This window comes from Mandrillus leucophaeus, unplaced genomic scaffold (genome assembly GCF_000951045.1).
Source record: "Mandrillus leucophaeus isolate KB7577 unplaced genomic scaffold, Mleu.le_1.0 Scaffold120, whole genome shotgun sequence".
Lineage (NCBI taxonomy): Eukaryota > Metazoa > Chordata > Mammalia > Primates > Cercopithecidae > Mandrillus > Mandrillus leucophaeus.
Window position 1 is genome coordinate 731553 of NW_012100321.1, and position 27882 is coordinate 759434.

At 44.4% G+C, this 27882-nt stretch overlaps 1 protein-coding gene across 1 annotated transcript in view; it reads left to right on the forward strand.

Annotated features, from left to right (window-relative positions):
• Positions 1-882: 882 nt before the first annotated feature.
• The window catches only part of ARHGAP35 (Rho GTPase activating protein 35), an 84615-nt gene continuing 57615 nt past the window's right edge, over positions 883-27882 (forward strand). The window contains exons 1-2 of the mRNA XM_011969707.1: positions 883-4755; positions 20205-20349. Coding sequence (XP_011825097.1) covers positions 1075-4755; positions 20205-20349 — 3826 coding nt within the window. The 5' untranslated portion in view covers positions 883-1074. The remainder of the gene's footprint in view (positions 4756-20204; positions 20350-27882) is intronic.

Genomic DNA, 27882 nt, shown 5'->3' on the forward strand with positions numbered 1-27882 from the left:
TCTCAAAAAATAAAATAAAAATAAAGGTTGAATAATATTATATTGTATGTATATATCACATTTTCTTACCCGTCCATGAGTAGGTGGATACTTTGGGTTGCTTCTGTGTTTTGTTGTTGTTGTTGTTGTTGTTTTGAGACAGAGTCTCATTCTGTTGCCCAGACTAGAGTGCAGTAATGCGATCTCAGCTCACCGCAACCACCGCCTCCCAGGTTCAAGTGATTCTCCTGCCTCAGCCTCCCAAGTAACTGGGATTACCGTTACATGTCACCACACCCGGCTAATTTTTGTATTTTTAGTACAGATGGCGTTTCACCATGTTGCCCAGGCTGGTCTCGAACTCCTGACCTCAGGTGATCTGCCCACCTCGGCCTCCCAAAGTTCTGGGATTACAGGTGTGAGCTACCGTGCCCGGCGGAGGTTCCTGTTTTTTGCAATGGGTTTATAATTCATTACCATACTTAATATTTTGGTGCTCAAATTGTCCCAGACTTGGCCAGCGGGAACCCCTTCAGGCTGGCTTCTGTGTCCTTGTGAGATGCTCCATCGTTTTTTTTCTTGCATAAAAAGATGTTCCAGGCTCATCTTGTCCCTATCCTGCCCTAACCCTGGAATCAGCCCTTTTTCCAGGGAGCCCTCACACCCTTGTTTTAGCACTTAGCACACTGCTTACTTATGTTTTCCTCCATTGGACTAGATTGTACCTCTCTGAGGACACATAGATGTGAGTCTTATTTGCTCTTGTATCTTCACCCAGCACAAGGCCTGACACATGAGATGTTTACTAAATATTTGTTGAATAAAAAAGTTTTACTCTAGTTAATTGATTAAAATTTGGTTCTAAAATTATGATGCTGATGGGTTTTCTCTTTTTTTCCCCATCTAGGAAGAAATGTTGGCTATTTGGCGATGAGAGGTGGTGAACAGTGACCATACTGGTATACAACACTATGGGACCTGGCATTTTTGCTGCATGTCCAGCCCACCCCCACTAATAATGTAGGAAGCCATCTGATCCATTGGAAACACTAATCTGATCTTGGAAGTGGCTGATCGTGGCAGGATGTGCCGACGATGATGATGGCAAGAAAGCAAGATGTCCGAATTCCCACCTACAACATCAGTGTGGTGGGATTATCTGGGACCGAGAAGGAAAAGGGCCAGTGTGGGATTGGAAAGTCTTGTTTGTGCAACCGCTTCGTGCGCCCGAGTGCTGACGAGTTTCACTTGGACCATACCTCCGTCCTCAGCACCAGTGACTTTGGAGGGCGAGTGGTCAATAATGACCACTTTCTCTACTGGGGAGAAGTTAGCCGCTCCCTGGAGGATTGTGTGGAATGTAAAATGCACATTGTGGAGCAGACTGAATTTATTGATGATCAGACTTTTCAACCTCATCGAAGCACGGCCCTGCAGCCCTATATCAAGAGAGCTGCTGCAACCAAGCTTGCATCAGCTGAAAAACTCATGTACTTTTGCACTGACCAGCTGGGGCTGGAGCAGGACTTTGAGCAGAAACAAATGCCAGATGGAAAGCTGCTGGTTGATGGTTTTCTTCTTGGTATCGATGTTAGCAGGGGCATGAACAGGAACTTTGATGACCAGCTCAAGTTTGTCTCTAATCTCTACAATCAGCTTGCAAAAACAAAAAAGCCCATAGTGGTGGTCCTGACTAAGTGTGACGAAGGTGTTGAGCGGTACATTAGAGATGCACATACTTTTGCCTTAAGCAAAAAGAACCTCCAGGTTGTGGAGACCTCAGCGAGATCCAATGTAAACGTGGACTTGGCTTTCAGCACCTTAGTGCAACTCATTGATAAAAGTCGGGGAAAGACAAAAATCATTCCTTATTTTGAAGCTCTCAAGCAGCAGAGTCAGCAGATAGCTACAGCGAAAGACAAGTACGAGTGGCTGGTGAGTCGCATTGTGAAAAACCACAATGAGAACTGGCTGAGTGTCAGCCGAAAGATGCAGGCATCTCCAGAATACCAGGACTATGTCTACCTGGAAGGGACTCAGAAAGCCAAGAAGCTGTTTCTACAGCACATCCACCGCCTCAAGCATGAGCATATCGAGCGTAGGAGAAAGCTGTACCTGGCAGCCCTGCCATTAGCTTTTGAAGCTCTTATACCTAATCTAGATGAAATAGACCACCTAAGCTGCATAAAAGCCAAAAAGCTCTTAGAAACCAAGTCAGAATTCTTGAAGTGGTTTGTTGTGCTTGAAGAGACACCATGGGATGCCACCAACCACATTGACAACATGGAAAATGAACGGATTCCCTTTGATTTAATGGATACTGTCCCTGCAGAGCAGCTGTACGAGGCCCACTTAGAGAAGCTGAGGAATGAGAGGAAAAGAGTTGAGATGCGAAGGGCGTTTAAAGAAAACCTGGAGACCTCTCCTTTCATAACTCCCGGAAAGCCTTGGGAAGAGGCCCGTAGTTTTATTATGAATGAAGATTTCTACCAGTGGCTGGAAGAATCTGTATACATGGATATTTACGGCAAACACCAAAAGCAAATTATAGATAAAGCAAAGGAAGAATTTCAGGAGTTGCTTTTAGAATATTCAGAATTGTTTTATGAACTGGAGCTGGATGCTAAGCCCAGCAAGGAGAAGATGGGTGTTATTCAGGATGTTCTGGGAGAGGAACAGCGATTTAAAGCATTACAAAAGCTCCAAGCAGAGCGTGATGCCCTTATTCTGAAACACATTCATTTTGTGTACCACCCAACAAAGGAGACATGCCCCAGCTGCCCAGCTTGTGTGGACGCTAAGATTGAGCACTTGATTAGTTCTCGGTTTATCCGGCCGTCTGACCGGAATCAGAAAAATTCACTCTCTGACCCTAACATTGATAGAATCAACTTGGTTATATTGGGCAAAGACGGCCTTGCCCGAGAGTTGGCCAATGAGATTCGAGCTCTTTGTACAAATGATGACAAGTATGTGATAGATGGTAAAATGTATGAGCTTTCCCTGAGGCCAATAGAGGGGAATGTCAGGCTTCCTGTGAACTCTTTCCAGACACCAACATTTCAGCCCCACGGCTGTCTTTGCCTTTACAATTCAAAGGAATCGCTATCCTATGTAGTGGAAAGTATAGAGAAGAGTAGAGAGTCCACGCTTGGCCGGCGGGATAATCATTTAGTCCATCTCCCCCTTACATTAATTTTGGTTAACAAGAGAGGAGACACCAGTGGAGAGACTCTGCATAGCTTAATACAGCAAGGTCAGCAAATTGCTAGCAAACTTCAGTGTGTCTTTCTCGACCCTGCTTCTGCTGGCATTGGTTACGGACGCAACATTAATGAAAAGCAAATCAGTCAAGTTTTGAAGGGACTCCTGGACTCTAAGCGTAACTTAAACCTGGTCAGTTCTACTGCTAGCATCAAAGATTTGGCTGATGTTGATCTGCGAATTGTTATGTGTCTGATGTGTGGAGATCCTTTTAGTGCAGATGACATACTTTTTCCTGTCCTTCAGTCCCAAACCTGTAAATCTTCCCATTGTGGAAGCAACAACTCTGTTTTACTTGAACTACCAATCGGACTGCACAAGAAGCGGATTGAACTGTCCATTCTTTCATACCATTCCTCCTTTAGCATCAGAAAGAGCCGGTTGGTTCATGGGTACATTGTTTTTTATTCAGCCAAACGTAAGGCCTCTTTGGCTATGTTACGTGCCTTTCTTTGTGAAGTGCAGGATATTATCCCTATTCAGCTCGTAGCACTCACTGATGGCGCTGTAGATGTCCTGGACAATGACTTAAGTCGGGAACAGCTGACTGAGGGGGAGGAGATTGCTCAAGAAATTGATGGAAGGTTCACAAGCATCCCCTGTAGCCAACCCCAGCATAAACTTGAGATCTTTCACCCGTTTTTTAAAGATGTGGTGGAAAAAAAGAACATAATCGAGGCTACTCATATGTACGATAATGCTGCCGAGGCCTGTAGCACCACCGAAGAGGTGTTTAACTCCCCCCGGGCAGGATCACCGCTCTGCAACTCAAACCTGCAGGATTCAGAAGAAGATATCGAGCCATCTTACAGCCTGTTTCGAGAAGACACATCACTGCCTTCTCTGTCCAAAGACCATTCTAAACTCTCTATGGAACTGGAGGGAAATGATGGGCTGTCTTTCATTATGAGCAATTTTGAGAGTAAACTGAACAACAAAGTACCTCCACCAGTCAAACCAAAGCCTCCTGTCCATTTTGAAATTACAAAGGGGGATTTATCTTATTTAGACCAAGGCCATAGGGATGGACAGAGGAAGTCTGTGTCTTCTAGCCCCTGGCTGCCTCAGGATGGGTTTGATCCTTCTGACTATGCTGAACCCATGGATGCTGTGGTGAAGCCAAGGAATGAAGAAGAAAACATATACTCCGTGCCCCATGACAGCACCCAAGGCAAAATCATCACCATTCGGAATATCAACAAAGCCCAGTCCAACGGCAGCGGGAATGGTTCTGACAGTGAAATGGACACCAGCTCTCTAGAGCGAGGGCGCAAGGTTTCCATCGTGAGCAAGCCAGTGCTGTACAGGACGAGATGCACCCGGCTGGGGCGATTTGCTAGTTACCGAACCAGCTTCAGCGTGGGGAGTGATGATGAGCTGGGGCCCATCCGGAAGAAAGAGGAGGATCAGGCATCCCAGGGTTATAAAGGGGACAATGCCGTCATTCCATACGAAACAGACGAAGACCCACGGAGGAGGAATATTCTTCGCAGCCTAAGGAGGAACACTAAGGTAAGACACCAGTTTAGGATTAGTCATAGTGTTTTGTACAGTGTCTTGGTGAGGGTTGATAGATGATGATTTTTCAAGGACAACCTATTCTGGTAAAAAAAACTGCCCTCTGTGTGTGTTTGACTTAGCATAAAAAGCAGTGCCTCAATTAACTACTACTACTATTGGCAGCTCTCAAGTAGTTAGGACTTTGGATAGATAGTCTGAGTTGTTGTTGCCTAAAACAATAGTTAATTAATTAGCAAAATGAGGCGATAATGCAGAACTTGTCAGCGCCTTGACAAGTGGCCAAGCACAGTAACAATACACTTGCTCTCTGCTCTCCCTTCACTAAAACACCGGAACTCAAAACTGCTTGCCGCAATCTGTCACTGCTAAACAACATTTCATCCGCACATCTCTTAAATGACCCTTTCCTCCCTTGCTGATTTGTAAAGGTTGCTGCATTTGAGTGAAAAATTGGATGATGATTTGCACACACACATCAGTGACGAGTCTTTGAGTATATAAATGAAAAAAGAGAATCTTGCCACTGAGAGTTATAAACCTGTCCTGTATTTGTTAAATTGGAATACCATCCGGCTCTATTATTTTATCTTCAGGGGAGTTGCTGCTGCTATCAGTTAGAAACTCAGATTTTATTTAGGGATCACAAATAGGGCAGTGAGGGAAAAGAAAAAGTTAACTGTATACGTTATAAACATTGAGCCTACTCGTCATATGTAGAGGCAGGATCAAATGAAGTCTCTCTCTCTCTTTTTTTTTTTTGGGAGGGGGGATGGAGTCTCGCTTAGTCACCCAGACTGGAGTGCAGTGGTGCGATCTCCGCTCACTGCAAGCTCCACCTCCTGGGTTCACGCCATTCTCCTGCCTCAGCCTCCTGAGTAGCTGGGATTACAGGCGCCCACCACCATGCCCAGCTAATTATTTTATTTTATTTTTTATTTTTTAGTAGAGACAGGGTTTCACCGTGTTAGCCAGGATGGTCTCCATCTCCTGACCTCATGATCCTCCCGCCTTGGCCTCCCAAAGTGCTGGGACTACAGGCATGAGCCACTGCGCCTGGCTGTAGATGAAGTCTCTTATCCTGCTAGAATTGTAGTTTGTAGTCTGCAGGGCAGAGAGCTGTAAGCAGTACTTTGTCTCCTTGGGTTTAGGCTTTGAGAAAGAAAAAGCGTTTCTCAACTTTTTTTTTTTTTTCCATTTGGAGTAGGGAGAAATACTCTTCCTCCCCACCCCCAAATGCCAAGGCTGATTTAGAAATACTGAAATAAGACTCTATAGGCCAGGCGCAGCATGGTGGCTCACGCCTGTAATCCCAGCACTTTTGGAGGCCAAGGCAGGTGGATCTCTTGAGGTCAGGAGTGAGACCAGCCTGGCCAACGTGGTGAAACCCTGTACTAAAAAAGTACAAAAATTAGCCGGGCGTGGTGGCAGGCACTTGTAGTCCCAGCTACTCAGGAGGCTGAGGCAGGAGAATCGTGTGAACCTGGGAGGCAGAGGTTGCAGTGAGCCAAGATCATGCGACTGTATTCCAGCCTGGGCAACAGAGGGAGACTCTGTCTCAAAAAAAAAAAAAAAAAGAAAGAAAGAAAGAAAGAAAAAAGAAAAAACAATATGTGTGTGTGTGTATATATATATATACTCTTTATTTTTTCAGAAAAAGACATTTTGGTGAGATACCACAACAGAACTGTGTTATATAATAATCCTTGACCAGCAGATTATGATATATAGAAGGATTTCTTCACGTTAAAGCTTTCGCTACTCTCCCTCCCATGAAAGAACAGAGAACAGAATTACTTGTCCAAAAGTATTGCAGGGACCTTTGGAAAGAAAGGTTGCCAGAAACTTTTATTATTACAAATCCTACTAAATCAGAAGGTTCTAGAATCCAGGCTGTCTTGAGAGCTGACAATCCTGACAACTCTTTGTAAAATATAATACAGAGGCCAGTTTGGCAGCCCTGCGGGCCCCGAGAGATGGGGGAACAGGGTGCCATCACCCTCCCAAGGAAATTGCATCCCCTTTGTGCTACATCACATAGTAGAGAGTGTTCCTGCATTACTGCTGTCCAGGAGCTTCCAGAGTTTTCTCACCTGTGCTGTGTGAGAAAGGGCAGAGTGGTTCTGTTCCCCTCCCCACCTGTGCTGACCATTAATAAATGCCATAGGCATCCTCCTGTTTGATTTTCCTTTGCCTGGCTTTTCTATGTGGAGTCCTTCATCTGCCTCCAGTGTTTTCTCCTCCAAAGGTTGGTAGGAGGCCAACCTGTGGAAAGCATTGCTTATTTAGGAAGCCAGAAAACAGCCTGACTTGCCTCCAGTATTTTCCCAGAGCTCACCTATTTAATGATACTGGAATCCAAACATTTTGAACATTTCTTCTCTTCCTCCTCCTCTCCCAATGAAGACTGTTGCCAGAACAGCTTAAAAATGCTGACAGTCTTCTAATTTGTGGGGGTGTTTGCACACCTGGAAATTAGGAAGGTGGCATAATAGCATACTGAATTATAACTATGTTCTGACTTCTACCTACATTTTTAATATTTACTGAAAATGATGCTTTAAAAACACATTCCCATGCAAGCCAGGCTTTAAAGAGCACACACTGTAGTGGAGGCTGAGCAGAAAACAACTGGTCACAGTGCGCCTCTGAGATAGCTGTGTTCATGCTGGTAATGAGCACTTCCTAACCTGAGACTTCCTTCCCCGGGTTGTTGGGTCAGCGTGCAAGAAGTGGTCAGCTTCCGGTCTATCTTTAGCTATGTGGGCCACACCTCTTCAAGTCAAATAAAAATGATACTTCTGGCCCAAGAGCAATAGCGTGCCAGAAGTCAGTTATGGAGTATCCTTTGGAAAGAGTGACTAGAAGGTGAAATTTTCTTTTCCTGCCTTGGAAAATGGTGCTTTGAAATGAGGGTAGTTGCTTTATCGTCCCAGTGCAGAGATGAGCAAATCCTTTGCCGCTAGAGCAAACCTCCTATTAAAATTGCTGCAGTTCAGAACATAGACTGGCACTTGTTTTACTGGAAAAGCAAGATACCGTCAGGGCAGAGAAGGCCAAAACAACCCCTATGTGGGGGATTTGGCCTTTGATTTTTATTGGCATGACAAAGCAATACAATATTTATTTGAAGGGAGGGGGCAGCCAGGCACTAGGATTTCAGTTGGTAATGGAAAATACACTCAGTACCTCCTGTGTGCCAGGCACCATGGGGAAATGGCACAGACCCTTCTTGCCCAGACCTTAGTACCCAGTTGAGGCAGCAAGACCTACACAGCCACTGAAAATAGGTGGCCTGCCCAGGGAAGGCTGTGTGTAGACATGTCGGGATAGTTATGTTAGAGTAGGGTGTAGTGATTAGGAGCTAAAGCTCTGGGAATCTGGGCTACAGTCAACTCCAGCTCCTTCACTTCCTTACTTGGACTTTGAGCACGTGAGTCACCTCTCCACATTCTTTTTGCAAAAGAGGGAGCACCTTCCTGATCAGGTTGTGAGAAATGAACACTGGGTGTAGTGCATGCTGGATAAATGTCAGCTGTCTTCATTTAACTAGACCCCAGAGAATGAGTGGAACTAAAGCAGTCATGTGAGGTAAGGAAGGACTTGAAGGTAGAAATATACATATTGTATTCCGAGAAAGGAGAAAACTTGTCTGGTCTAGCTGAGGGCTTGAGGGACCAACATTATCCATCCCCTCTTGTGGAAGTTTTAACTCCATGAATTACTGAGCTGCTTTCTTGGTACTTACCCTAGCAACCGCCCTAACAAAAAAAAAAAAAAGCTATGCTCTGGGTACCAATGTGATACAGAAAAAAATCACTCAGTGCCCTTGGCTGATTTGCTAGATTAGGTCTTTACTGTAAAACTGCAGTTGCAGTGAGGGAATCGCTTTCATTTCTCCTCATGAAAGTGCAGACTGTAAAGCTGACTCTCATTCTGGGTGCTTTTCCCAGCTGAACAATTTAGCAACCCACCCTCATAGTGGGAGCCTTCCGCACTCAGCTGAATGAAATTGAAAATCTACGATTGCACTTCAGTAGGGTCCATGAATAGTGGCTTTGTCTGTAAAGAGTTGTTGTTGCACATGGTCTCTGTCTCCCAGTGCCATGCGTTTGCAAAGACGAGATCAGGATCGGCAGGGTCTTATTTTAAAGCCAAAAAACAGGCTGGGGAGCCTTGTTCCACAAAGTACGCCTTTTGGTCATGCTGAAATGGCTGCATTTGGTGTGTTTGACCGTGGATTTAAAGAGAAGACATTATTGGCTATTTACCCTTCTATCTGATGTGTTCTTATTTTGGTGCTAAAAAAAAAAAAAAGACAAAACAGAATGATAAAGAAAATCTTTCACTCACTGCAGCAACCACATGACAAGACAACCTATTGAAAAGCTAACCAATTCAATCATGCATTGTTTGGTCTATAAGGCACCAAGTAACCAGTTTGACAGTTTGTGTCCTCCCCTGGTGAATTGGCTTATTTCATTGGATTCAGTGAATTGGCTGGTTGTTGTGGCTTTGTGTGGACACAGCTCTCATTTTGTGAGGCCTAGAATGGAGTTAAAGTTTCTAGTGTGAATAAAAACCAGCTGGGGAATTGGACTGCTTGCTCCCCTGGGAGGGATGTTGCATTTTGACAGACAAGCTGAATGCGATGAAATATGAGCTCTTTGTAACCTACCTAGGAAAGACACCCAGTGTGTGCTTCAGGAATGGTTAGTCCTACTCAATGAGCTTTGAGACCAAATACACACCTTGGTTTTAAAAATGGGGTGGGCACACTGACTTGACCTTGGATTTTCTGTTTCGTGAAAAAATTTTGTCTTTTAAACGAGGTACTTTTTTCTCCAGAGCACAAGTTCAGTCATTCTTTTAGGAAGGAGACATGCAATTCGGTGCGTGGGCATTTAGTGAGCACTTGTTTTATGCCCAACATTGTGCTGGGTGTCCTAGGTGTGGCAGTGATGTTAATCCAGCTTACAGTCTTGGGGATGTTGGGTTTTAAACATGTACTTGCATGCGTTTTGAATATTACCAAAGGGAAGGTACGGGATACTAAGGAATTGTGTAACAAGGAAGTTTAACCTAAACTGCAGTGTCAGGAAAGCTCCCCAAGGAAATGATATTTAAGGCTGAGACTTTTGAAGCGTGAGGCAGACAAAGTCAGTGAGGATGGAAGCTTCGTGGAGCTGAAAAAACTTGATGTGTTCAAAGAGTTGAAAGAAGCTTAGCGTGGCTGTTCTGGAGAGTTGAGGGGGACCCAGGCCAAACGATAGAGGGCTGTGGCTACCACGTGAAGAGTTTTGTGTTTTTGTGCATTTATTGAATACCTGCTGTGTGTCAGGTACGTATCAGGCATTTTCACATGAATTTTTTATTTATTCCTCCTCCCAGTCTTAATGAGGTGATGTTTTTCCTCCTTGATTTTGAGGTGAGGTAACTAAGGCTCAGAGAGGTTAAACCTTGCCCAAGTAAATGTAGCCACTGAGTGGAAGAGCTGAGATTCTGAACCCTGGTGTTCTGACTTCCACTTCCTGTGATTTTCATCATCCAGTCTGCAGAAAAGTTGCTAATATTCAACAGTCAGGTGCCTATATTTAGACCACTCAATCAGTCCAGTTGATTTGTTCATTCCAACAAAAGATCTTTGATTATCTGAAAAAATCCATTTCTCCTCACTGTCCCCCAGAACAGCACGGCGCTGTTTGTTTCTAGCTTCAAAGCCTAGTTGAGTAGAGGACAAAAAAGGCATGGAGACATTGAAATAGCAACTGGAACTTTGAGAAGTTGTTTCTCACTGGTGTCACTCGATTCTCAGTTTATTTTAAGCCTGAAGAACTTCTGTAGTGTGTTTTTGGTGATAAAAATAGACTATCTTTAACTATCTGCCTTAGCTTACAGCACACCTGTTCTTAAAAAAAAAAAAAAAAAATGACGATAGGCAACCCAAATCTCTTTTTAAAAGAACTGGGAATTGTGTTGATGCCTCACTGAGCCAACTTGGTCTCCTCCACCACCTGGTGATACTGAAATACCTTTGTAGGGACTCAAATTATTCCAGCTCTAGTTGGGAATTACCTTTGCTTATAAGGCAAAGGCCTTCCAAATGGATTTTTACAGCGTTTGAGGCAAGCGATAAAAACTGACTCATAGCACTGAAAAGTCCAAATTCAGTGTGTGTTGAACTTCAGGCAAGTGTTCATGAAAATGTACCTGGAACTAGTGGGCCCTCCTCACTGTTTGGCTCCCAATCACACCGGCCATGAGCTGTCTTCTCAGGGGTGGACCCACGGTTGCCAGACTTTATGCCTTTATAGAGCAAAAAGCTATGGTCTGGGCTGGGTGCAGTGGGTCACACCTGTAATCCCAACACTTTGGGAGACTGAGGCAGGCACATCACTTGAGGTCAGGAGTTCGAGACCAGCCTGGCCAACATGGCAAAACCCTGTCTCTACAAAAAAATACAAAAATTAGCCAGGTGTGGTGGCGGATGCCTATGATCCCAGCTACTCAGGAGGCTGAGGCAGGAGAATCAAGTGAACCCAGGAGGCGGAGGTTGCAGTGAGCCGGGATCATGCCACTGCACTCCAGCCTGGGCAATAGAGGGAGACTGTCTCAAAAAAAAAAAAAAAAAAGGCTATGGTTTGGATTTAGTTAGCTCCTGCAATAGAATGACATGCCTCCATTTCTTTTCCCATTATTTAAGAGGATTAGGGATGGCAGGAAGGCCAGGACTTTGTGGTCCTTCCTGTTCATCCCTAAATAAAGATGCTCCACGATGGTGAGTGACTGAGTCATAGTATTAACTGCCAGCTTGAAGGAGACCATATCTAAGCATTTGTGCTTTAATAATAGATTTTATCAGCAAGAATACATCTGCCTTCAGGTTTTCTTTTAAACTTGGGCGTGGAATTTTTCAGAGCCAGAAGGGGGAGCACCGGTTAACCAAGAATACATTTGGAGCATAAACAAATAACTTAATTGAAAAGGTCCTTTTGGAACTCTTTTGGAAATAGAAAAGAATAATTGCCAATCAGAAAGGCACGATGTTGAATATTGAATGCAAGAAAGTGGTTTAGGGAACAGCTGTAGTAATGCCACTTACGGAATCTTTCCGATTTTCTAAGACTCTGCTGGTTACAGTTAGTCCACAGTGTGCCACCACACAACTTGGCAAGCCATGAGTGTGACCCTCTGGGGCTCTGTGTATTGATTTCACTCTCATCCTTATTCAGATGGCACTGTCCCTGTTCCAGACTGCATTCCGTATATGGTGTTACCCTGTTACTCATTTTTTTTTTAACATAAAACATTAATGCCGGGTGCGGTGGCTCACACCTGTAATCCCAGCACTTTGGGAGGTCGAGGTGGGCAGATCACCTGAGGTTGGGAGTTCGAGACCAGCCTGACAAACATAGAGAAACACCATCTCTACTGAAAGTACAAAATTAGCCAGGCTTGGTGGCACATACCTGTAATCCCAGCTACTCAGGAGGCTGAGGCAGAAGAATCACTTGAACCTGGGAGGTGGAGTTTACAGTGAACTGAGATCGCACCATTGCACTCCAGCCTGGGCAACAAGAGCGAAACTCCGTCTCAAAAAAAAAAAAAAATTTTTTTTAAAGTTTGGGTCTCACTATGTTCCGGGCTGGTCTCAAAACTCTTGGCCTTAAGCAGTCCTCCCACCTGGGCTTCCCAAAGTGTTGGGATTACAGGCATGAGTCACTGCACCTGGCTGGTGTTAACTGTTTTTAAAAAAGGCCAGACGTGGTGGCTCACACCTGTAATCCCAATACTTTGGGAGGCCGAGTTTGGCAGCTTGCTTGAGCCCAGGTGTTTGAAACTAGCTTGGGCAACATGGGAAAACCCTGTCTCTACAAAAAGTTATCTGGGTGTAGTGGCACACGCCTGTAGTCCCAGCTAGTTGGGAGGCTGAGGTGGGAGATTCACCTGAGCCCAGCGAGGTCGAGGCTGCAGTAAGCCATGATTATACCACTGCACTCCAGCCTGGGCAACACAGTGAGACGCTGTCTCAAAAAACCCACCAGAAAACCCAATACTGATGCCTGGTTCCCCACCACCCCACCCTGCTTCCACTCCAATTAAATCAAAATCTCTAGGGCTGTTGTCTAGGCACTTAAAAAAAAAAAAAAAAAAGACCAAAGAAAGGCAGTGAATCCAACAGGCTGGGTTCTGTTTTATATTTCCTTTAATAGATATGTTACCAGGCATTTAAAAGGTTTAAAAGGCTATACTCGATAGTACAACTCTAGTGACCATATTTTCTGACTCTAAAATCTAGATAAGTAACTTTACATATATAAGGTTGTTTATGGAGACCAAAAGAGAATATTTGAAGTTGACAGTGTAGGGTCAGTAAGTAGCCCTCCCTGCTGTTCCCACAGAAGATAGAATGTTCTTACCTTTTTCCATTGTCACATAGCTGGTACTTGCTCATGTGGTGCCTAGATCAGCTTTGTTTATTGTGGATATGTCTTCTGTTACCAAATAGATAGAAGTTCATTGAGGGCGGGAGACGACTTTGGTCCTAGTATTAGCTCTGCTGCTAGTTTGTTATGTGGCCTTGGGTAATTCATAAATTCATTTAAAAAAAAAAAAAAAAGACTCTTGCCTTCTAGGAACTTAGCCCAGTAGAATATTTGTTGTATGTGTACATAAATAACCATACCTTATTCAGTGCCTACAGAAGGAATTAGGACTTCATCTGGCAGTTTTTAAAAGGCTTGTGATATAGTACTGCCAAAGTATGAACAAGGCCTTCTAAGCCTCACCTCCTCACACGCTAGTGTGGCAGCACAGTGTAAGGAGAAAAGAGAATCTGTACCATAGAGATAGTCCGCGTCTCAGCTAAATTTGAGAAAATAGAAAGGAACATTGGCCCAGTACATTATTGGAGACTGTTTTTGTTCAGCAAATATATTGAGTGCCCACTGCACGTCAGGCCCTGGAACCCAACCATCTTCCCAGCTGATAGAAGGCCCTTCTTCTGGCTCTTACCTATCCCTTGGCTTCCATTCTACTCTTTTTCTTGCCCCAGTGGACTTGGACAGGGTCTGTGGACTGGGCTTACAGCCGAGTGGGGAGCAGAGGCAGTGACAGATGCAGCTTCCTGCTCTGCCACAGTCGGGAGTTTCCTCTTTATGCCCTTGTGTCTGAAAAGCCGAGAGACCAGAGGTAGTTTCCAGGCACCATTTCTCCCCAGTGCACCACAGGCATAAACTATTATTTATAAACTTTGCTGTGGTTAGTATCAAGACCAAAAATCAGGTGTGTTTTTAAGCAAACTATGAGGTACAAAGCAATGGACTATGTTGTTCATTTTTTTTAATCGATCTAAAAGGCCAAGGTTAAAGTGTTTCAGGCTGGCCCAGTCCTTTGTGTATGGCAGTGGCATTTCATCTTGGAGGAGACAGATCATGCAGGGGAAAGAGCATGGAACTTTGATGTTCAAAGATCACAGCACACTAACTGCTGGCTCTGAATCTCCATGAGTCTCTGTTTTCTCAACTGTAAAATGGGTCTAAATGACCCTTACCTTGCAGAGTGGTCGTGAGGTTTTGAATAATTATGCAGAGCAACTACCACCATGCCCAGCCACTCCTAAGGAATCTCTCTTCCATTTTGACCCAAGTGGACTCTAAACTTAGAGGTGGCCGGTCATGGCGGCTCACACCTATAATCCCAGCACTTTGGGAGGCCAAGGCAGGTGGATCACTGGAAGTCAGGAGTTCAAGAACAGCCTGGCCAACATGGTGAAACCCCGTCTTTACTAAAAATACAAAAACTTGCTGGGCATGGTGGCTCACGCCTGTAATCGCAGCTACTCAGGAGGCTGAGGCAGGAGAATGGCTTGTTCTGGGGAGGCGGAGGTTGCAGTGAACCACGACTGCACTCCAACTTGGGCAACAGAGTGAGACTCCATTTCAATAAAAATAAATAAATAAATAAATAAACTTAGAGGCACACACGTGGAGATTGTTCTCAGGGATTGACTTTCTCTGGCCAGATGCTTTTTTCAGTTCGGCCTGCTAATAGGTAAGTGCCTCCAAGAAGGTGGATGTTAGGTATTGTCACTTTCTCCTTTTCAAGGACCTGCTGCTGAAAGTGCACCCAATAACTCCCTAAAGAGTGACACACGTCTGACTGGGGTCATGAGATATCTGGCAGACCGCTCAGGAGAATGCCACTTCCATCAGAAATATGTCCAGTAACCCTTCAGATGCCTGAAGTGTTGGTTCTGTCAGCAATCTGGCCCAGCTCTTGGTATGCACCCCAAACTCTGATTTTCTTACTAGGAAGGTTTAGAATTCATTTTGCAAGAGTTCCAATTTTGTGACACCCTAGAGAGCCTTCAGTTGTCTCAAGGAGGTATTTTGAAATTCTGTAAACCAGAGTTTAAGTCTTAAAAAAGAGGGAGTGAGATTGAATCCACGTCACTCAGCAAGGAGGTGGGGTGATGCTACTGCAAAAGCTTACCCTCCACATCCACTGTTGTAAATGGAAGGATTGAACTAAATCTTGGACTCTTTGAGGTGAAAGAGATAGGAGCAGTTGTCTCAGTTAGCCTTCTGTCTCTCTTATCGCTCCCAACATGACCCTTTGGAGCCGTACAAAAGAAGCCTGCTCCATAGTCAATAGGTAGCTCTATAGCTATTCGAAAATAGCTATCAGAGTGCCCCATTCTTCTCTTTGCCGACTTAGAGTTCCCTGGTATTTTGTATGAGTGGATCTTTATTACCTTTAGAAACCTTTGGAAGTCCTCCAGATAATCAGTGATCAATGTGCCTCCCTTTTTTTTTTTTTGAGACAGGGTCTTCTGCTGTCACCCAGGCTGGAGTGCAGTGGTGCAACTTTGACTCACTGCAGCCTCCACCTCAGCTCAAGCCATCCTCCCACTGAAGCCTCTCAAGTTGCTGGGACTACAGGCGTGTGTCACCACACCCAGATAATTTTTAAAATATTTTTTGTAGAGATGGGGTTTCACCATGTTGACCAGACTGGTCTCAAACTCAGGCCTCAAGTGATCCGCCCGCCTCAGCCTCCCAAAGTGCTAGAATTACAGGCATGAGCCACTGAGCCCAGCTAGTGTGCTTTTTGTTTTGTTTTGTTTTTTGAGACGCGTCTCGCTCTGTTGCCCAGGCTGGAGTGCAGTGGCACGATCTCGGCTCACTGCAAGCTCCACCTCCCGGGTTCACACCATTCTCCTGCCTCAGCCTCCCGAGTAGCTGGGACTACAGGCGCCCGCCACCACGCCAGGCTAATTTTTTTTTTTTTTTTTTTTTTTTTTTTGTAGAGACGGGGTTTCACTGTGTTAGCCAGGATAGTCTCGATTTCCTGACCTCGTGAACCGCCCGCCTCGGCCTCCCAAAGTGCTGGGATTACAGATGTGAGCCACCATGCGTGGCTGCTAGTGTGCTTTTATTCACTTAGTCATCCATTTATTTATTCCCTCCATCCCAATAATTTTCACTAGATTATAAGCCGTGGTCGTTAAAAGCACAGGTTTTGCAGTCATGCAGACCTGACTTTGTCAAGTTACTGACTTTTTCTAGGAGCTGGCCTCTATAAAATGGAGTTTTTAACACCCACACCCACAAATCTTTTGTGACTCTGGAGTGCTTATAAAGAATTTATGCTGGCTGGGTGCAGTGGCTCATGCCTGTAATCCCAGCACTTTGGGAGTCCAAAGCAGGAGGGTCCCTTGAGCCCAGAAAGCCATGGTTGTAGGGAGCTATGACTGTGCCACTTTACCCAGCCTGGATGGGCAGATTGCTTGAGCTCAGGAGTTCAAGACCAGCCTGGGCAACATGGTGAAGCCCCATCTCTATCAAAAATACAAAAACAATTAGCTGGGCATGGTAGTGCACGCCTATAGTCCCAGCTACCTGGGAAGCTGAGATGGGAGGATCGCCTGAGCCCAGGCGGTCAAGGCTGTAGTGAGCTGAGCAAGACCCTATCTAAAAAAGAACTTATGCTAGGTTCTGGTACACAGAAAGTACTCAGTTGATGAAGGCTAAATGTCCTGGGTAAGTTAGATTGTTAGAACACACCGGCATCATCTTGTTCCTAGTATTAAGAGGGTGGGGGAATATAAGATTGAAATTTGTTGTCTGTTTCCTAGAACCATGGTTAGAAAGAGGCTTTAAAGTGATTAGGAATAGCTTCCTTGCAGCTTCCATTTTTATTCCTTCACAGAGGTTTATTTGGAAGCCTCGATTTTATTGAACAGTGCTGTTAGTTTTGACAGGCATATTCTGTAGGATTTGAAATTGTTAAAAACTTGAACGATAGAAATGGATGAATGTGATTTAAGTGCAGATGCTCTTTGGTTATTCAGATTGTATAGCTAACCTTTTAAACTCTAAATATAAAAACTTTTCGACTTTTAACATGTTAAACTTTAAAAAAATATGAAATATTTTAAGGGGAGAGAGCATTGTTTGAATCATTGTTATCTGGTTGCAACAATGTGTGAAATAGAAGCACTCAGCCCCTCTTCCCCACCCCACCCCCCACCCCAAGACAGAGTCTTGCTCTGTCGCCCAGGCTGGAGTGCAATGGCACAATCTCAGTTCACTGCAACCCCTACCTCCTGGGTTCAAGTGATTCTCCTGCCTCAGCCTCCTGCGTAGCTGGGATTACAGGCACTTGCCATCATGCCCGGCTAATTTTTGTGTTTTTGTAGAGATAGGGTTTCACCATGTTGGCCAGGCTGCTCTCAAACTCCTGATCTCAGGTGATCCACCCGCCTCATCCTCCCAAAGTGCTGGGATTACAGGCGTGAGCCACCATGCCCGGCCAGCCCTCTTATTTATTTATTATTTTGAGACAGGGTCTCACTTTGTCACCAAGGCTGGAGTGCAGTGGCACGATCTCAGCTCACTACAGCCTTGACCTCCTGGGCTCAGGCGATCCTCCCATCTCAGCTTCCCAGGTAGCTGGGACTATAGGCGTGCACTACCATGCCCAGCTAATTGTTTTTGTATTTTTGATAGAGATGGGGCTTCACCATGTTGCCCAGGCTGGTCTTGAACTCCTGAGCTCAAGCAATCTGCCCACCTCAGCCTCCCATAGTGCTAGGATTACAGGCATTAGCCACCATGCCCAGCCTTAAATTCTTTATGTTATACTTCATATAAGTAAAAGATGCTAGACAGACAGTATAGACTGGCTAAATTATTTCTTGTAAATGTATATCATATATCATTAATTGACTTTTCCTTACTTCTTTGGTAAAAAAAAGTCTGAAATCAGAGCCTGTTTGCTTCAGTCTATAAGGGGAGCAAGCAGCAGCCATTCCCCCCAACCTAGGAGGCTATGCCACCACTTTGTGAGAGGTGGGTATCTCACAGTGAGTGGGGACAGGCTTTATGGAGTGCATGGTTCTTCCCTAGGACCCCAGAATCCATTCACATTATAGCAGTCTCCATACTGAGTCAAGGAGCAGGCTGAATGAAGATTGGATTCTCATTGCCTTTGGTTTGTCATTTGAAGTAATCTCACCCAGCAGCCCAGAAATGGAATGGACTTGCTCTTTCCTTGTGTACGTTATATTCTGCTCTATTCTTTTTTATTTTTTTCTTGCTACTTGTTTGCACAGGAAGTTCTCAGAGAATCTCAGACTAAACAGGAAGTGATTTTTTTCCTATATAGAGGGGTACTAGTAGTAATGAAGATGGGCAGGAGAAGGAGAGGGAATAGGTGACCTGTGGCCTGGCAGCTTGTTGTTTTCTTCCGTGGATTTTATGTAAAATCCCTAAATAATTTAGTTTTATGGGCTGTGCACATTTCTGAGTAAATCTGCTTTTCTAAATTGGTTTCATCAACTGGAAAATGAAACTGAATTGCTGGAGATACACCTGGGTCTAATTTACCGTGATCCTATTTGGTTACTTTTCTCTTTTTAGTAGATATTTTAACAAAAGGCCAAAATTTCAAGTGTATTTCTTTGGCTTTAGGAAATTTATCATTTGTTTAGAGTAATTTTTTCTCCATTTAAGGTTCAAAAGAAAAAGATTGAATACTTTTGAAGCAGAGTATCTCAGTATTAATCATGTTAATGAGTATAGGCTTTGGAGACAAATCTTCCTGAATCTGAATCCAAGCAGTTACTTAGTTGTGTCATTTAGGCATGTGAGACATTTTTTCCTTGGTAAGATGGAGTGTCATCAGGTTTAAAAGAAATAATATTTGGCAGGCTGGGCAACATAGTGAGACCCCCATCTCTACAGAAAATTTAAAAATTAGCCTGGGTACATGCCTGTGGTCCCAGCTTTGGGATGCTGAGGTAGGAAGATCGCTTGAGCTCAGGAGGTCCAGGCTGCAGTGAGCTGTGATTGTGCCGCTGCACTCCAGCCTGAGCAACACAGGGAGACCCTGTCTCAAAATAATAATAATAATAATAATAATAATAATAATAATAATATTTGGAACTTACTCTGTGCATAGTAAGTTCTCAAGTGGTTGCTGTTGCTGCTGCTGCTGCTAGTACTTCTTGAAGAAGGTGACTGGGGAAAAAATAGACAAAAAAAATACTTTGTCTTGTTTGATTAGTTGACTTTACCTTTTCCTAATATGGATGCAACTGAGAATTGACCCCAAGCTAATGTATCAAGGGACGTTCTCATGTGGGGCTATCAGCCCTAGCAGAATGCCTGCTGTCTTTTCTAGAAAGAGGAAACTATCTGTTTTCCATTTCATTTTTTTTTAAACGATTTTAGCTATCTTTGAGTATGTAACATCTATTATCGTTGTAGGGTGTTTGGAAAACTTCCTGTTTACTCCAGAGCATCCCTGGTAGAGGATGTAGATAATTATCGTATTGTTATTTTATTACATAAACATGGCCTGCTTATTATAAACATCTTTGTTCTAATAATGTGGTCTCATACTCAAGGTGTGACTCTTTCTGGCATCTTACGTGGTATTCAGAGGCCAGAAGATAGAAAATTAAAATTAATGAAATGAGCCAAGCGAGTCTTTTTAATCCTTCTTGAAATTATTTTATTTTATTTATTTTTTGAGATGGAGTCTTACTCTGTCGCCCAGGCTGGAATACAGTGGCGCAATCTCGGCTTACCACAGTCTCCACCTCCTGGGTTCAAGCAATTCTCCTGCCTCAGCCTCCAGAGTAGCTGGGACTACAGGCGCCCGCCACCACGCCTGGTTAATTTTTGTATTTTTAGTAGAGATAAGTTTCAGCATGTTGGCCAGGCTGGTCTTGAACTCCTGACCTCAGATGATCCACCGGCCTCGGCCTCCCAATGTGCTGGGATTACAGGCGTGAGCCACCGCATCCAGCCACTTCTTGACATCTTTCTAGCAGTTTTTATACCACTGCTTCCCCTTTAGAAGCCTTACTGAAGGTTAAGTTACATGTTGATACTCACTTTGTTTTTGTGCTTCCTTTTCTCTTTCCTGGACAGAAACCAAAGCCCAAACCCCGGCCATCCATCACAAAGGCAACCTGGGAGAGTAACTATTTTGGGGTGCCTTTAACAACTGTCGTGACTCCAGAGAAGCCGATCCCCATTTTTATTGAAAGATGTATTGAGTACATTGAAGCCACAGGTAAGAGTATTACCTCATAGCAGTTTATAGCTTTCACTGTCTACAGAATGCTTACTGGAGGGCCAAGCCATCTGGAGATTCTGGAATCAGTTGTTGTTGAGTGTGAGATGCTCTTGGAGAAGGAGCTGAGCAGTCCCGACAGCTGTCAGATATGTGGATTCTCCATTTGTGTGCAGTTTTGAGGCTGTCGTTGGGCATTTATTAGGGCTTGGCCTACGAGGAGCCATTCTATGCTCAAGGTGGCAGCTGTGACTGCTTGGGCACTTTCTCTGTGCTCCCTCACCCACCAGAGCGTCAACACTCTGTCAGTTGCCTGCCCGCCTGTGTTCCCTGCAGGTCTGTGAGCTCCTTGAGGGTTTTGCTATCGTGTCCTCAGTACTATAGTGGATACATAATACTTTTGGTTTAGTAAAATGAATACAGCCCTTAGCATTCATCGGGTGCCTGAGACTCATGTATTGACAGGATTTTTTTCTGAGATAAGAAAATGATTAGGATGTTTGGAATATCTTCTGGTTATGCAGCTCCTCTGACAACTTGATGCTATCGCAAAGGTAGACTATCTTGGAAAATTTTTTTGCATTGTTCTTGAAATAACTAAGTTTTACTTGTGTTGAAACCATTTGCTTTATTCATTTGAGTTCTCATGTGTTCCTTTGACCTTCCAGTTTCACTAAGGTGGGTTCTTGAACATTAGGAGTTGGGCTCAGGAACACACGCTTAAACTGATTTGAAACTGAGGTAGGGATTACAGCCTTCCTATCTGTTCTTTCTAACTCTGATGTTATCTACAAGGGTATTAAGTATTGTGTGGTGCGGACAGCCTACTAGGCTCTGCTGGTAATTTCAGCAGCATCGTGTGAAGCTGAGTGACAGTGTTCATATTTATTTATGATGTTGTAAATCAGGGAAGATAGCTTTATTTATTATTTTATTTTTATTTTTATTTTTTATTTTTTGAAACAGAGTCTCACTCTGTTACCCGGGCTGGAGTGCAGCGACACAATCTCAGCTTACTGCAACCTCCGCCTCCCGGGTTCAAGCAATTCTCCTGCCTCAGCCTCCTGAGTAGCTGGGATTATAGGCGCCCACCATGACACCCAGCTAATTTTTGTATTTTTAGTAGAGACAAGTTCTCGCCATGTTGGCCAGGCTGTTCTTGAACTCCTGACCTCGTGATCCGCCCCCGCTCAGCCTGGCAAAGTGCTGGGATTACAGGTGTGAGCCACCGCTCCTGGCCTGAAGAAAGCTTTTAAGTTGAAGCCCACCAAAGACTTTGTAGTTATTTCCTAGGTTTTCTCTGTGGCACCCCAAGCTTGAATCTCAATAATAAGCACTTTGCATAATCATTACAGATCTATAGCTTTGTTTAGTCCATTCTGTACCCAAAGCAGTTTCTCAGTGTCCATCTTTTTTTTTTTTTTTTTCCTGCTGTAGACACAGGGGTCTCACTTATTACCCAGGCTAGTCTCACAATCCTAGCTTCAAGTGATCCTCCTACTTTGATCTCCTAAAGTTCTGAGATTACAGGCATGAGCTACCATGCCTGGGCTTCAGTGTCCATCTTTTTTGACACTCATTTTATATTAATTTCTTCCTTTATCTGTCTCTATAAAATGTTTGAAAGTTACAGGTGTGATATGCACCTTTACATTTATTTATTTATTTACTTATTTAGTTTTTTTAGATGGAGTCTCACTCTGTCACCCAGGCTGGAGTACAGTGGCATGATCTCAACTCACTGCAACCTCTGCCTCCCAGGTTCAAGCAATCCTCCCGCCTCAGCCTCCTGAGTAGCTAGGATTACAGGCATGCACCACCACACCTGGCTAATTTTTTTTGTGTTTTTAGTAGAGATGGAGTTTCACTATGTTGGTCAGGCTGGTCTCAAACTCCTGACCTCAAGTGATCCACCCGCCTTGGCCTCCCAAAGCGCTGTGATTACAGGTGTGAGTCATCGTGCCCACCCTGCACCTTTATTTTTAAATACTTCAATGGATATTTCCCAAAAACATTCTCTTATAGAACCACTGTGCATTTATCAAAATTAGGAAATCAACATTGATCTAGTACTCATCTGTCTGTAATCTAATCTATAGCCTTTCTCATTTCATCAGTTTTCCCACTAACTTCCTTTGTAGCAACAGACAAAACACTGTTTTGGTCCAGGACCTTATCCAGGACCATATGTTATATTTAGTGATCAAATCTGGCCAGGCACAGTGGCTCACAACTGTAGTCCCAGCACTTTGGGAGGCTGATGCAGGCAGACCGCGAGGTCAAGAGGTTGAGATCATCCAGGCCAACATGGTGAAACCCCGTCTCTACTAAAAATACAAAAACTTAGGCCAGAGGTGGGTGGATCACCTGAGGTCGGGAATTCCATACCAGCCTGACCAACATGGAGAAACCCAGTCTCTACTAAAAATACAAAATTAGCCAGGCTTGGTGGTGCATGCCTGTAATCCTAGCTACTCGGGAGGCTGAAGCAGGAGAATCGCTTGAACCCAGGAGGTGGAGGTTGTGGTGAGCCAAGATCGCACCATTGCACTCCAGCCTGGGCAACAAGAGCGAAGCTCCATCTCAAAAAAAAAAAAAAAAAAAAATTAGCTGGGCATGGTGGCACACACCTGTAGTCCCAGCTACTCGGGAAGCTGAGGCAGGAGGATTGGTTGAACCCAGGAGGCAGTGGTTGCAGTGAGCTGAGATCGTGCCAGTGTACTCTAGCCTGGCGACAGAGCTAGACTCCATCTCAAAAACAAAAACACAAAAAACAAAAATATCAATCAGTTCTTTTGTAGGGTGTTCCTCAGCTTGGCTTTGTTTTCCTTTTTTTTTTTTTTTTTTTTTTTTTTGTGTTTTTTGGTAGAGATGGTCTCAGACTCCTGAGCTCAAGCCATCCACACGCCTCGGCCTCCCAAAGTGCTGGGATTACAGGCGTGAGCCACCGTGCCCAGCCTTGGCTTTGTTTTCATTTTTTTTGGATATTTCATCATGATCAGGTTCTGGGTTTGCACTTCTGGCAGACATCACAGGGCAGCAGTGCCTTTGCTCTGTCCCCTCCACTTCATCTCTGCTGCCCACCATCACCCACCTTCTCAGTCCAGTCTATGGATATGACGATTTATCTGCTGAAAACCCATCCTTGCTTCTTTGTTGCCTACCAGATGCAGGCCACAATCATAATCCTCCTTCCCAGACTCAGGAACAGCAGGACTGTTACTATGCCATCGTCCCCTGCCCTCCTTCCCACTCTCCTTTTTTTTCCCTCTCCCCCTCCCTTCTTTCACCCGTTTCTTTCAGTTTTATCCTGCTTCAAGTATTAATTTTAAAATTATTCTACGAGAATGCAAACAATTTATCAGAAGGATGTGAACCAAGCAGAATTTCTTAGTATTTCTCTGCCTTAGGGCATTCCCCTTGTGTGGTTTAAAATTTGTCCCCTACTTCTCTTTGCCTCTGGAACTTATCCTTATTCTTCAAGAGGCTCCTACCCCTAATAGCACTTTGAATTTAACCTCCCTGGTAGTTCTTCTCAGCCAAATTTCACCTTCCTGAAAATGGGATTCTCTGTTCTCCTTGTCTCCCTAGAGCCGATATAGCATATACATTAATTGATTATTGTAAATTAGCCGGGCATGGTGGCACGCATCTGTGGTCCCAGCTACCCTGGAGGCTGAGGTGGGAGAATTGCTTGAGACCAAGAGTTCAAGGCTGCAAGTGAGCTGTGATCGTGCCACTGCACTCCAGCCTGGGCAACAGAGCAAGACCCTGTCTCTTAAAAAACAAAAGAGAGAGAGAAAGAGACAGGGTCTCGCTCTGTTGCCCAGGCTAGAGTGCAGTGGTGCAGTCATAGCTCACTTGCAGTCTCACCTTTCTGGCCTCAAGCCTCTTGAGTAACTGGGACTACAGGCACATGCCACCATGCCCAGCTAATTTTTGTATTTTTTGTAGAGACAAAGTCTCACTGTGTTGCCCAGGCAGGTTTCAAATGCCTAGCCTTAAACCATCTTCCCACCTTGGCCTCCCAAAGTGCTGGGATTATAAGCATGAACCACTGCATCCAGGCAGAGACCCTGTCTCTTTCAAAAAAAAAAAAAAAAAAAAAAGATTGATTGAATGAGTGGTTTTCAATCTGGAATACCTTAATTCCATTTTCGTCTTTCTTCTTCAAGAAAAAAATAACCATATATTTCCCCTTGTTGGCATTAGTTTGATTAGTTTGGCCTTTTTTTTTTTTTTTTTTTTTTTTTTTGAGACGGAGTCTCACTCTGTTGCCCAGGCTGGAGTGCAGTGGCACGATCTCCACTCACTGCAAGCTCCGCCACCTCCCAGGTTCAAGCCATTCTCCTGCCTCAGCCTCCCTAGAAGCTGGGACTACAGGCGCCCACCACCACGCCCAGCTAATTTTTTGCATTTTCAGTAGAGACGGGGTTTCACCATGTTAGCCAGGATGGTCTCGATCTCCTGACCTCGTGATCCACCCGCCTCGGCCTCCCAAAGTGCTGGGATTACAGGCGTGAGCCACTGCGCCCGGCCTAGTTTGTACTTTTATGAAATTTCAGAAGAAAAATTAAACCTGGTGTCTGTGAGCTTAGTGTGCATTGGAGGGGAGTCTTTGTGTACCCTTATTTCCTAAGAAAACTTTTTTCTCCCCTTTATAAAATTAAAGCACATTCATTGTAGAAATTGGACAAATGGCAAGAACTGTGAAGAGGAACTCAAAAGATTTGTGATCTGCTACTTAGTGAAAACCACCATTAATGGTTTGAGATGTTTCTTGTAGTCTTATTTCTCTGCATATGCACATATATTTATTTTTACATAATTCAGAGTATGAAGTAAGCTAGTGTTCAACTTTTTTTTAACATAGCCCTCTTAGATGAGGCAGAAGAGGCTGGGTACAGTGGCTCACACCTGTAATCCCAGCACTTTGGGAGTCCAAGGTGGGCGCTCACTTGAGGTCAGGGGTTCCAGACCAGCCTGACCAACATGGCAAAACCCCATCCATCTCTACTAAAAATATAAAAATTAGCTGGGCTTGGTGGTACATACCTGTGATCCCAGCTACTCGGGAGACTGAGGTGGGGTAATTACTTGAACCTACAAGGTGGAGGTTGCAGTGAGCCAAGATCGCACCACTGCACTCCAGCCTGGGCGACAAAGTAAGACTCTGTCTCCAAATAAATAAATTAATTAATTAATAAAGTGTGCATGAATGCCAGGCATAGTGGTGTGCACTTGTGATCCCAGCTGTTTGGGAGGCTGAGGCAGGAGGGTCATTTGAGCCCAGGAGTTCCAAGGCTGTACTGAGCTCTGATCGTACCACTGCAGTCCAATCTGGGCAACACAGCAAGAGCCTGTCTCAAAACAAAAAAAAAAGAAAGAAAAAGAAAAAAATTACCATTAATTCAGTAGTATCATTTCACATATAATTCATTTTTAAATGTATTCATTTAACTTAAAACTGTATGTTATAGCTGAGATTTTTGTACTAGGATTCAATTAATAGTCACACTGCACTTGGCTTTGCCCCTTCAGGCCCTTGCAGTCCAGAACAGTCCTCTCTGGTTTGTTTTAATAATGTGATTTTTTTTTTTTTAAGAGACAGAGTCTCACTCTGTCACTGAGGCTAGAGTACAATGGCACAATCATAGCTCACGGCAGCCTCTAACTCCTAGGCTCAAGTGATCGTTCCTCCTTTTCTTCCTGAGTGCTACAGGCATGTGCCACCACACTCAGCCAATGATGACCTTTTTTGAAAAGCCTAGTCAGTTGTCTTGCAGAATGTCCTCCTCATGTAATGTGCCCTTCGGACCTCTTCACCATCCTTGGCTCCCTTCCAGGACCACCTATGACCATGTCAGAGTGTGGCCTCTGGCTGAGCAGGGGGTTGAGCACCCTGCATGTGGTGGATGCGGGACTGCTGCCTCCGTCTCCGGACAAGGCACACGTATGAATTGGGCTTACGGGCTCCATTGGGTTGTACTGAATAATTGAATGAATTGTGGGCTAGTGTTTTCTGCAACTCTGACTGACAGACAGTGGGCTTGCACGTTCCTTAGGGAAAGCTGGTGCTGCCACCTGCCCTCTCACCCCATCTCCCTCTCTTGCTCGTGGTGGGAATGGCCATATGACCACACAGTTTTCATGTGCTATTCCAGGCAGGGGCTCCTAGCTGATTAGAGATAACATTCCCAGTGAAACTTGTTTACCAGGCCTGGTCAAAGCAGTCCAAAGTCAGAAGTCATTGTGTCCCTGTTTTTGTGTCCATTTCATGTACCTTGGCACTTTAAGGCTTGTCCTGGAAAATAAAACATTGCATCATCACTTGTGAAGGCAGGGCTTGGGAGTTTGCACTGCTAAGATGAGGATAGGAAAGAAATTTATGCCACAGGGCCTTTGCTGCTGCCCACTCACCTGTCTGCACAGCCAGGGCATGGCCAGCGGAAGTGGAGAAGATGAGCGAGACCACAACCTTGCCGTGGAGAGGTGATAAATCGGGACTTGAACTATCCCATCGCTCTAAAAATGTTTTTTATCTGATTACAAAAGTAATATATGGCCCGGCATGATGGCTCACGCCTGTAATCCCAGCACTTTGGGACGACAAGGCAGGAGTAGCATTCCAGCCCATGAGTTTAAGACCAACCCCAGCAACATGGTGAAACCCTGTCTCTACCAAAAATACAAAAATTAGCCATACATGATGGTCTGTGCCTGTAGTCCCAGCTACTCAGAGGCTGAGGTAGGAGGATCGCTCGAGCCCAGAAGGTTGAGGTTACCGTAAGCTGAGATCATGCCACTGCACTCCAGCATGGGCAACAGAGTAAGACCCTGTCTCAAAAAAAAAAAAAAAAAGGAATATACATATACTTGCTTACTGTAAAACAGATTAATCATTATAGATATGTATGACAGAAAGTGAAAATCCTTTACAATCCCAGTCTCCAGGAGTCATCTCATTAATGTATGGATTATGCTTCCTGCCAATGCTAGTCCCCCAAAACATTGAAAAGTCTGAGTATGAGATCATCTCTGTGCTGTTCTGCAGCTCGTTGTTTGTTTTAGCTGAACATGATATCTTGGGCGTCACTTCTGAATTCCACCTCCAAGCCAATTGCATTTTGGTTTTTGATGTGGGGAGAGGATGCAAGAGCTATTATGAGAGGAGGGTGTCTGGAAGTGTGGGAAGAGAAGCCTTGTTTGCAGAGGTGGCATGTGGCAGGTTCCTGTGACTGGCATCTCCCAGCCCCTTAGTTTGTGAGTAAAGTGCCAACTCCTTCTAAACACAGATCACAAGAAAAAGGATCATCACTTTCTTACCTCAGTTTACTGCTCCTGATGTTTACGAGCAGGGGAGCAGGGCGCTGTGTTGAGACTCCTCCCCCACGTTTTCCCTTCTTAGGTTAGCTTCTAACATTGTGAGGGAAATTGGTTCTAATTTGCGCCTGTCATCTTTCCTGAGCTTTCTGACCAGTTCATTTACCCTTGTTCATATTTCTGAAAATCAGAACACAGTCAAAAAATGAC